Source organism: Geospiza fortis, unplaced genomic scaffold (assembly GCF_000277835.1).
Source record: "Geospiza fortis unplaced genomic scaffold, GeoFor_1.0 scaffold23, whole genome shotgun sequence".
Lineage (NCBI taxonomy): Eukaryota > Metazoa > Chordata > Aves > Passeriformes > Thraupidae > Geospiza > Geospiza fortis.
The window spans coordinates 340,014-352,157 of record NW_005054303.1 but is presented as its reverse complement, the minus strand read 5'-3'; the positions used below and the strand labels follow the sequence as shown (position 1 = coordinate 352,157).

The 12,144-nt window shown below is 37.2% G+C and overlaps 1 protein-coding gene across 2 annotated transcripts in view; it reads right to left on the bottom strand.

Annotated features, from left to right (window-relative positions):
* Positions 1–1,854: 1,854 nt before the first annotated feature.
* DGLUCY (D-glutamate cyclase) overlaps positions 1,855–12,144 on the bottom strand; it is a 43,802-nt gene continuing 33,512 nt past the window's right edge. For both annotated transcript variants that reach the window (XM_031066275.1, XM_031066274.1), the window contains exons 13-15: positions 8,230–8,349; positions 7,273–7,424; positions 1,855–2,798 (exon numbers count right to left, since the gene is read on the bottom strand). In XM_031066275.1, coding sequence (XP_030922135.1) covers positions 2,655–2,798; positions 7,273–7,424; positions 8,230–8,349 — 416 coding nt within the window. In that variant the 3' untranslated portion in view covers positions 1,855–2,654. The remainder of the gene's footprint in view (positions 2,799–7,272; positions 7,425–8,229; positions 8,350–12,144) is intronic.

Below are 12,144 nucleotides of genomic sequence, written 5' to 3'. Positions count from 1 at the left end.
AGAAAGGATTCATGTCGCCAGTCCCAAGAGGAGATTAGGTTTGCTTAGGTTAACATTTGGTTTGTTTAATTATTTTACATTTCTTTATACTTTGGCCACTCAGCTGGATTAATAACCTTACATCTGCATTTTTTTCTCCTGACTATTAGCACTGTTTAGCTTTATTTTCTCCTAATCTTTCATCTCCTCTGCTGTGTATTCCAAGGGGGTTGTAAGGCAGGGACTCCCTCCCTGGAGTGCTGACCTTGTACATTGTTAAGCACCAACTCCTTGGACCCCCACGACTGTCAGGCTGCAAGACACACATGGTTTGTTCTAGGATTAAATATTTGTTGTTGTGTTTATGTGTTGCTCCTTTACAGTTCCTCATGCTGTTTAAATTAGACAGCTGGAATGCAGAGCATGCTGTACTACATGGAATTGTCATCTGAGGGATTTAGGCTCATTTGAGATGGAACTTTGATGTGGTCAGCTTTGGTCAGCTGCTGCAGTTTACAATCAGATGGAAACTTGTGGAACAGTGCAGCATTCTGCTCCAGTTCTCAGCGCTTAACCTGCTAACCCAGGATTTTTTTCTTCTTTTCCCCTTTTGTTTCTTGAGGCTAATATTTTATCAATTCTTTCTGTGTTGTAGCTGTTTGGCTTAGGCTGCAGAACTGTAACCAATAGAGCAGGAAGGTAACTCCCACTCCGAGCTTTTCCTTCCCCCTCAGTCAAAAGACATTCACTCAAGGGTCCTGCTAAGCTTGCTAGAGACATGCTGCACATGCTACTGAAGTAAATGCCATGCTTGGGACTGCACACAAGAAGGCATTTTAAAAGCACACACTCAAGAATAAGAGAAAAGAATTATAAAATCTTGTATTTCTTAATGAAAACTGACTGTTAAGACTTGTATTTTGCAGTGAAAAAAGAGCAAAAGGTTACTAAATGAAATTTTTTTGAGAAAAGTCAGAGCTTGAAAATATCCATTGCACCTGTTAGTGTAACATGTCAGTAGCATAGAAAGAATAAAATCAGCTGTTTCTTTTAAAATGATGCAAATTTCATTCTGTGAGTTCTGTGCAGCAGTGAACATATGCCATCCTGCAGGGTTACTGGCTTTGGCAAAAAGTTCAAGCATTCGCATGAATTTTACTTAATACTTATAGTTAGGAGAGTTTGGACACTTCTAAAGGAGATATTTTCTAATTGTGAAACTTCCAAGATACTTTTCTAGAACATCCTTTAGGAAGTTTTTAGATAAAATGAATTTAAAAAAGAAGACTAATCTAGAAAATAACCATTGGGATCTTTGGTGAACCTGAATGTCTAGCAGAAGTCTGGCATTAAGATTTCTTTCTGTCATGTGTTCTACTATTTTATGTCTTTAAAGGCCCTGTATCTTCAGGGACTTCATGAGATTAATGTTCAATACATGCTGGTGTTTGTGGTATGAAATTATTTTTCTCATTCTGAATAAGTTATTTATCTTGCATCAAAGAACGAAAATAAAACTCACCTGCCAGGAAGGAAAAGAGATATAAAGTGTTGCTCACTGCTGAAAGCCCAACTAAAAGCAACTTCCATTTCATGACAGGTAAAGCACCAGTGCTCTAGGGGTGGTGTCAAATGTACCCTCCTCTCTCTGCTGGCAGGGCTGGCAGCCCACAGAACTGTAGTCCTGCCACTCACCTGGAGTTAAGGTAAAATTACAGCTTTGAATGACAAAAGCTGGGCACAGTTCACAACCATTTGTCATGTACTGCTTCAGTGTTAGTAATCCTGTGGGACAGAATTCAATGTTACTGCACTTGGTCTTGTCAGGAGCTGAACTTCTACAAGGAATTCATGCAAAAGTTTATTAACACAATGTTGTACTGAATGCAAATGTTTATTCATTTAGAATAATGCTTTAATTTCTAATAATTAATTTTAATCATTATTTTTGTATTCAATTAATTTCTTTGTAACAACAGGATACTCTGAAATGTCTACAACTTTTCTCTATTATCCATAAAGCGGCAAAATATGTGAGAGGCAAATTACTAATATGACAGGGAGTAATGGCACAGCCAACCCTTTACACAGATGATCTGCAATGCTGATCTTATTTTCATTAGCTCAGTTAATATTTTCTCCTTCTCTCCTCACATTTCCACAAACTATCCCCCACCACGAGAACACAGTGTTAGAGGGGGGCTACAGGAAGTGTGCAGTGGAGCTCTCACTACTGTAACACTGCAATTTTGTTTTGAATCTTCCCTCTCTACTGTAGCTGTTTTCCTCACCACAAGTATTTTTAAATCCAAGTTGCTATGAGAGTTACTTCCTGTTGCAGTTATGAGGTTAGTAAAACAAGAACAGCAGTGCAATAATATCTCATTGTAATTTCATGCTTTCTTTGTAAAAGCCAGATCACCTCTTATTATATAATATCATTTAGTATTCATTTTCCATTATAAAATCACAGAAAAGAAAGGTAAACCAAGTGGATGATGATATCCTCTTCTTGTTTCACAGAGATGTTTTAAGGATAACAATGAAAGGCTGTGTGTGGTCAAGACACCAGAGATGAAAAGCCACCTTTTTCTGATCTTTTACACCTTGAGAGAGCCTCAGAAATAAGGAAATTACACGGGAGCAACTCTTCATGTAGAAATCACTAGGGGCAGTCAGTGCTGTGCTTCCTGCAGCAGCTTTTCAATCATCAGTGAATGGGTGCTGTAGAAGGGCAGCCCATCCACCTCCATCTCCAGACTGGCAGTTTTGCCACTGCGGACCCCAAGCTGCACAAGTGTTTTCAGAAGCTTTTCCTCCTTGAAAAACAAAAAAACAGAGTATAATTAAAATTCTGAATCAGACAAGAGCAGTCATCAAGATCTTTGTTTTAATTCTGGGAGAGACTGACCATATCCTTCATATTTATTTTGCCATCAACTTGCAAGCACTGTCTTGTCCCAAAGAATATGTTTAGCAGCTGGAGCTCAGGGATTGTCAGATGGTTTATAATCTTGACTGCTACTTAAGCACTGAATATTATTTTTCTCCACACTGCCTCCAACAGAACATTAGTGTCAATTCAGAAATATCATTTTTTGCTTGGTTTCAAGTTCCTATATTGCACAAATCAGAATCAGAGGAACCTCCACCCAAAGTATCTCAAAAATCCATCTGTGGTTTCCCCAGCCAGGCAGCTGGCTGCAGCTGCATTTTTATAGAAAAAGCCAGAAGGGAAGAAGGGTGCACCAGGAAAAAAGGTTACTGAGAGCACCTGGATGGGCTGCACACTCACTTTCCTTTCCTGCAGCTTCTCTGATCTCTCTGTGCCTTTGGCGCTCTCTTCCCTTTTCAGTTTTGATTTTATGGGAATTCTGGCTGCTTAGGGAAGGAGTGGGGAGAAAACAACCTCTGAAATTGTGCTTCCTTGGCATGCTCTGAACTAGCATATGCTTTGTTTAGAACTACAGTTATTTTCTTGCTTAACTAATATAAGCAGATAAAAAAGCATGCTCCAAGTTGAGCTGTAAAAGTACACAGAGGGAACAAAATCCTTTTTTTGTGAGCTATGGGCCAGTTAGCATTGTGACATGAAAAGATGGGATAAAATGAGCTCTGAAAAAAACCACAGGGAACAGTGAAATTTGAAGATCTGGTTTCAAGTGAATGTATGTCTGGCATAAACTGCTTGCTTTTCATTTGCCATGAAATGTACACAGTAAAACTTCCTATTTTTTAGCATTTACTATAGTGAGAATTTATTCCTTGAATTCTGTTAATAAAACTAAAAACCTGGTCACTTTTTAGCTTTGCCTATGCCAACCCTCTGATAGGTTACATAAGACCTTGAAACATTCATCTATCTATCTTTTCCTCTCTTTTACTTTTCCTTCCTCTCTTCCTCTCTTTTTTTACTAGGAATGCCCTTTCTGAGCCTTGCCTACTGTGCCACTTCCATTTCCATGCAAATTGCTCCAGTGTCCTTGACAAGGAGCTCTCTGGGTTTTAACACTTCATATTTGACATTACCACACAATAACCTAGCAGAAGTTCTTTATCTCCTGCACACACACAAATGATGAAAAAAAAGTAATGTTAAAATATCTAATTTTCTCTTATCATGTTAGCATTTTTTCTAGGAACACTTCTAAGCCACAAAGAATACAGTAGCTGTGGATCTGAACTGAGACGCAATATGGTTGTATTTTACCTAATGGTAAAATGGCCAAAATATAATCATTTCTGAATGAAGCAAAGCATGCCCTGCATGATCAATTCAGTTTAATTTTGTAACCTGCTCTCTGAATGCACTTTATAAAGATCTGTCTTTTATTTCCTGGTAAATCATCCTAATTCTTAGCTGCAACAAAATTAAATGAGGCTCTGATTTTCTACTAAAGGAAAAATATGCATAGTTACATGGTGTCAGCAGTGACACAGCTATTTAAGGAAATTATCTGGGTACACTAGTAGCATAAAATTTACTGCTTTATAGTTAATAAAATTATAAATGCACATCAGTTTATATCATATGAATGATCATATACATAAATGCAAATATATATAACTGATCTTTCTGCACAACAGAGGTTTGTCTTACACTGAATGTATCTAAATGCAAAAGGGCAAAGGAGATCTGTCACAAAAGAGGCACCTAAATTGGATACACAAAATGAAATCTCTAATATGAATAGTTTGTGCTACATTTTCACATATTAGAGCTCTCTGATATGAAGTAAAAAAGTTTGCTTGCTTAATACTACATAACTATGCCTGATAAACCATAGCCTGCCACAAAATGCTATAGTTTCCATTTGTAATAAGCAAATAAAGTGTATAGCACACTTCCTTAGCTATACAGTGCTGCAATTTGACCACAGCTTTCTCTTCAGTAAATAATTATGTTGGGAGTGGGGTAACTGGAAAAAATAATCATATTAATAGAAAAATATCTCATTAGTTTGTGCTTTACTCAAGGGGGAAAATTTCCTTAGACAAAGCTAATTAAGCACACTAAAAATATGTCACACCTTTACATATTTATAATATAATTCATATTCTTATAGGTCATAATTAAAAAAAATACTATACAGCTAATATGTTGCCATTAATAAAGAGTTCAGTAAAAGAACAAATGCTTGATATATTAACCTGTTTATGAGATGCAATGAAATGCAGAGTTGACCATAGGATGTTTAGCATTAGCTACATTTGGATATGTATGAATGAATTAATTTCATTACAGTCACTTTGGTGTAAAAGTACTATGAACATCTGAAAAACCAAGCCAATACCATAATCAAATTATTAGGTAAGCAAAGGTAAAGGTAAGCAAAGATTGTTTAGGTTCAGTTGTTTCCTGCTCCTGCAGTTCTCAGCACAGAACAAATGCTTTGCAGCATCTCTCACTAAATTGTGTGGAAAGGCTCATCCATGAACTCAGAGCAATCTTAGTTTGCTTCTCAGTGGGAAGGGAGAGCTCTGCAGTTCTGGGGTTTGGCAGATCGGTTTTGCAATCCTTACACTGTTTGAACACCGGCCTGAAAGGAAATAATGTTGGTGTTTCAGGGGAAGTCTTCACTTAGTGATTATGACTACAGCATTCATGGAAGTGCCATTTTTTAGAGAAAAATAAAACACATTATAAGAAAGCTGTCTGGGGCTAAGGGACTCCTTCTAATGTCCTCTTTCCAGTTACAATCACAAATATAAATACCAAGATGGATCTGTGTGGTGTTGCTCTTTATCTCATTAGGGTAATTATTATAGCATTAAATGAAGCTGAATTTTGCAGAAAGTAGCCATATAAACAGAAATGGTCTGATTTTTTATACTAATGGAATATGTGGATACTAATGTATTCAATCTTCTGCACTGTTCATTGTTGTGTGATTTATAATTAAAGATATCATATTTTCTTGTCAGACATTTTGTCATTTTCTCTCCTCCACAAAACTGTTTCCATTAATTTTATCTCAACAGATTTTAGTATTGCACTTTCAGTAGCCCATTATTGGATCATTAATATTCCCAGCTGTATAGCTTAGTAAAACAAAAAGAAGGTTTTCCTGTACACAATATAACACTTAATTACAGTATCTCATTACCAGCAATTTTGATCACAGTCATTTTAGGATGCATTAATTTAAAGGTCAAAAACCAGTAGATGGAACTGGAAAAAACACTGAAAACTGAAAAATAATTAATCTGTTTTATAAAAAAGACTGCTGACAAGGGTCATATAAGCTTTGTTGAGCTATATGACTATGCCGTGTTGGGATCAGTTTCAGATTTATGATCTTTAGATGAAAAACTAAGATAGCAAGAATTAAAAAAAAATAGTGGGATCTACTCTAAAATACTTCAAAAGGGCTTTGTTGGAATGTCATGCAGAATGTCCTGTCATCTCAGGAGAAAAACTTCTTTGTTTTGGGCAGTAGCTATGGTAGATGGATCGCATTTTGCTTTGCATTCTTGGACATCACACACTTAATGGGTTTGTCCAAATCTCTGCTAATAAAGATGAAACTTGAAATCTTGAAGCTCCTAATTTATTGCAGAGTTGTGGAACAAATCTTATTTAATCATTAGTGGTGTGTGTGTGTGTGTGTGTGTGTATAGACAGAATTTTTTTTTAACCACTGTCAAGTTAAAAATAGAGGCACGTGCTTCACAGGATGAGCACAGATCAGAGTCATTTCTCACCCCTCTCAGTTATTTTACTTTTTCTCAGTCTGAAACCTTTGCATTCCCAGAATATCACACTGTACAGAGCTGCATTAGTCAAAACACATTTAAAAATATTCATGTACAAGTTTTTCTCCAACTTTAATTTAGAAACATTCAAAACTAATTGTAGAAAGGTTCCAGCAAACTAGAAAAGGGGGAAGATCAGAAGTATGGAGTGGCTACTGCAAGAACTGTGACTTTTGATTTTGGAAGCAGACATCTAAAGGACACTACAACAGAGGGCTATAAAATAATGAATGATACTAAGGAAGCAAATAGGGAATTTTAATCACTATATCTCTTGCATTGCCCATAAAATTGTAGCACTGTCTTCTGCCTGAAGCCACAAGACATGAACACATTCGTATTGGAGGATTTTTATTTGCAATCTGTCTCCTTTGTGGAAAACAGTCTAAGCACAGTGTGGCTGCTCCTTCACAAGGAATCCCCAGAAGCACCCAAAGACCCTGTGAAGGGGAGGCATGGAGCCAGCCCAGGCAGGATTCAGCAGCTGCTGGCCACCTCCCTCTCCCTGTCCCAGCAGCCCCAGCCCACAGGAGGTACCTTGGGGACGGAGGGCAGCGCTGGCAGCCAGGGCCGCTGGCTCGGGGTGCGCGGGCAGCCGAGGGCGCGGCGCAGGTACCGCTCGTGGGTGTCACAGCAGCGCAGCACGTGCAGGGCACAGGCAATGGCATAGCCACCCCAGTTAGAGACACCTGCAAAGAGAGACACCGTGAAACCAACCTGCACAAATTGCCTGCTGAGTGCCCAGAGTGTGCCAGACACACCTGGGTTACAATGGAGAAACCTGAGCTCAAGGACAATTCAGACCATCCAGTTCAGAAGTTGGTCTGTGCTGAACATCTCTCTCACTGGGAATTTTATTTCATGCTGCTGTAAAACAGAATTTTAACTGTAACATTCAACTTTTGAACATCAAGAACATACATTTGTCCTTGAGTGATTATTGAAAGAATTTATCTCTTTGTAAGGGGGCAATATGACTAATTTATGCCTGATAGAGGCATACTGTAAACAGGGGTTTATAAATTCTACTGAAAATTTGTGTATGCACAGACATTTTAATTCCCACACAGATAATTTCTGCAGTCTTCCTTATTAATATTTGTTATTGAGTAATCTGGTCTAGTGAAAGGTTTCCTGCCCATAGCAGGGGGAGTAGGAACTGGATGATCTTCAAGGTCCTTTCCAACCCAAACTATTCTAGGATTCTATGGTTCGATGATTTTATATAATGTGTGATTTTTCAAAAATACACAGGATTTTTCCAACTATTTCCAATTAAGTGCACTTTGTTCACAGAACATTCTCAATTTTCAGTCAGTTCTTCTGTAGCAACATGTGCTTAACTCTTCAGAAAATGTCCATAATACAGAGGTAGATCCTCAGTTTGCTGAGGATGACTTGGAAAGGGCCAATAAAAATTACTTGGAAAGACAAATGTTTCCTTGCCAGTTCTATTCTCAAACATCAGCTCCCACCCCACCAAAAATCCCTTACCAGCTACAACAGTAAAATCAGCTTCAACATCACAAGCTATAACATCTCCATTTTTTATGTGCTTCTTCACAGCATCTTTGACTTTGCCCATTCCTAATTCATTTCCTCCATCTCCAACACCTTTATAAAAGGGAAAAATACAAAATTAGTATGAACACAGCATATAACTGACAATCCCTTTAGAAAACATCCAGTTTCTTCCCCACAGTTGCTGTGATAGTCCATAGCTCCATATGAGATGGTTTATCCTTTTTCATCCACAGCACCTAAAAACAGAAGACTGTGAATGAAATAGCTGAAAGAATCATCTCTTACAGGCCAACCTCTAAGTTCATCATGCAATGTACACTGTACATTGCGTGCATGCAAAAGAAATCAAAGTTATCAAGTGGTTGTGAACTGCAGACAGAATCAAGACAGTGAACTTTGCTTATGGAAGGCCCTACATGAGTGTTCTATATAATGTGTTATCACAAGTACATCAGCACAAATAAAGAAGATAGAAAATTAAACCCAAATCAACCTGAGAAATCAGCCAACAATTCTATGATAAAGCAAGTATAGAAAGCTTTGGCTTGTTACAAGCTTTAATTTAAAAAAAACAGAATAGAAATAACAATTATTGCAGAAAGACAAGCAACAATATACATAAGGATTTGGGCAGAAGCAGGCCTGACTGCACTGCCCATCTGTTTGATACAGATCCCTAATGTGCTGCAGGACACAAAGAGCCCAGCCCCATATACTACCACTGTTTTCATCTTCCACAGTCACTTACAAAAAAAACAGCTAGCCTTTATTTATTTTAATTTCCTTATATACTGATGTGGGACCTTGATTTTTGTTGCACAAATAGAAATACTGTGTATTTGTCTTACTGCTTTTAGTGAAATCAGTTGCATCTATGTAATTGCAGGAAAACTCTAGGCAACCTGGTATTTAGGACACAAAATTGTCAGATGTCATTTAGATACCTGGAGATGAGGGTAACATATAAACTTGCAGTTCACATAAAAACTGGATAGTACCTCTAGTCTCTTACCAATATATTAAAAACATATTAAAATTATCTATTATTTATAATTATTAATAAATTATTATTACTATTGAGCTGGAAATTCAAATTTCTCTTTCATCTGTGATGCTGAATGGCATCTTTTTCACTTTGAAGATTTTACAGAAAAATCCCTGACCTTGTCTGTGAAACAGAATAGTGGAGAGCTCCAAGTCCTCACTGTGATGTATCAGATTTGAATTTGAAATGTGATTGTGCTCTAATGCATAGCATGTGTAACAGCAGAGAAATTACAATATTTATAATTTACACTTCAAGGCCTGAAAACTGGTAAATTTAACACTTTTAGTAACTGCATAAATATCTCATGTGTCTGTAGCAAATTTCTTCTTTAAGTGAAATGGAAAGTTATTTCTCAGCAGCAATTTTTATTTGATTCCTTAAGTCTCTCCAGTCAAGCAGGGCGCAACTGAGTGACACATAGCTTACATAAAAGAATTTGCCATGGAACAGCTACTGTTTTTTGTCTGCTTTAATAATCTGCTTACATTTATTTCACCATTGGGAGTTAATGGTGCTTTCAAAATTCTCTTTATTGGTAGTACTTTTCAAACAGGTATTGATATAATCCTGGTGCTTCTATCCTCATATATAAATATGGAAGTTCTACTGCTTTGTAAGAATCACATACAATGTTCTGCTTTTTCTTATACTCAAAATTAAAATTTTTGCTCTTAATATTCTTTAAAAGGGCTGAGATGAATTCTTGTCCCATGAAAATAACCAACAGTTTATTTAACTGAAATATATCCATTGCTCAGGGCTTTTTCTATCTGCCCACCTTTATTTTTCCCGTCTTTGTGGGAGTCCTGTCACCAGGATGGCTGCACCATGAGTAGATCTATTGCTGTGGATGGATCCCATTTGTGGGACACTGGGAGGAAAAGAACACCCCAATGAAAAGTCTCCTCTCCCATCTGTTTTCTTCTCCTCCACACATTGCCAGAGAACTGTACTTTACTGTAGATGTCCAGGGTGAAATTCACCTGTGCAACACAGCCATCCGTACATGAGCCAGTCAGCTTTGCTGCTTTTAAAGTCAGCAGAAAGAAACACTCCCTTCACACATTCAGTTCATCTCACCCCAAGGCAGACATCTCAAATAGAGATGTCTGAAAATAGGCAAGATGAATCTAAAGGCCCAATTTCTTTCCAGGGAAAGGCAAAATAGTTCTGCTGGATCTTCCATGCAAGTTCCCACTGACTACATTGTTTTTTTGAAACTACGTTCATGAAATATGCAGGAGATATCAGTCTTCTGTGTTAAAAATCTTTTGTATGAAAGGAAAATGTGTGACCCTATTTTTTCATGAAGTACTTTGGAAGGCTTTTAATTAGCTCCCATATAAATAGCATATAGATGTGTCAATTGTATGACAGCTGAAAAATATAATATGTGGTTCCAGTAACATTTCATAATCTTTTCTTTCAGACTTATGTGGAAAATGAGTCCCTTTCAAACTCAGCCTTCCATGCCTTCTTACTCTGTGAATTCCTCAAGGCTGCTCCTCAGTCCCTGAGTTTTTAGGATGTCAGTACCCATACAATTGCAGGCATTGCTCATGCTTTGTCTGTGGTCAAACTACCAGATCAGATTTTTTTAAAAAAAACACAGATCTTGTTTTAAATGCAACACTTGTCAGCAATTAATCAGCATGTAACAAATGTTCTAACATTTCCCCTCTCCACCTACTGACACAGTGCTTCTTGCCACAGAGCACACTATATAAAGAATTTCTGTAGGCTGAAAACTTGATCTTTCTGGTATTCTAGCCTATAAGGTTATTCAAGTATTCCACCCTTATTCTGTACAATATTTTCATTTATTCTGGAATTAGTCATACGCCTCCAAATTCCTACTGACCATAAAGAAAGTTGAAGACAGCCCCACCAGAAAAAAAATTTATCCTCATCAGTAGCAACACGTTGCTATCAGTAATGGGAGAAAAAACACAAAGGCCACCGTGGCCAAGTTAAACTACATTTGGCAGAAATATATTGAAAAACCCAACATCCAACCCAAGAAATCGCTACCCAATTAAAATAACAGACACAAAAAAATAATGTGATAAGTAAAACAAGAAATGTTAACTGGATAACAGACAATGTAAGAAACAATTACATTGCTTTCTTATAGACAGCCAGTTAGTTCTCCAGAGCAGAACATCCACTTACACAAATGCCATGGGAGAACAGAGCAGATCCCTTCATTGTCCTTTAAAGCCTCTGACTTGTTAAACCATTTTCTATGCAGAAATCTCTTTAGATAAAGTTCACAGCACTGAGACACAGTGAATCTGAATAACTGCTTTTCTTATTTTTCACAAGCCTGTGGTATTTTTATTAATGACATTTCATAGTTTATTTGAATATTTAGAAAATGTTTGAAACAAACTGCATTCTGCTGAATAGATTCAAATTCTCAGCTGGCAGAACATTCCAAACTCCAGCAAATGAATAATACACTTTGAGCTGCTGTGGGAGATATTTGAAGAGATTAGTAAAAATACTGAAGGAGTCAGGTTGTGATGTTATGTAAGTAGCTGGAGAGATCAAATTCTTTTATCAACAACCTAAAATCAGGGACAGGTGTTGAAACTAACAGCAGCAGATGAAGCTCTGAGGCAATTGCTAGACATCTTTACAAAACAGAGTTTTTCCTATATAATACCTATAATACTTATTCAGTCAATCTTTGTCCTCTGTTGAGACTGCCAAGACAGTGCCATCTAGAGTGCTTCCTTTTGAATGTTAGAAGGTATATCTTATGAACAGGAAAAAACCCTGAATTAAATCTAAATACAAAGTCTTGCAAATTTTACAATAATAACACATATCAG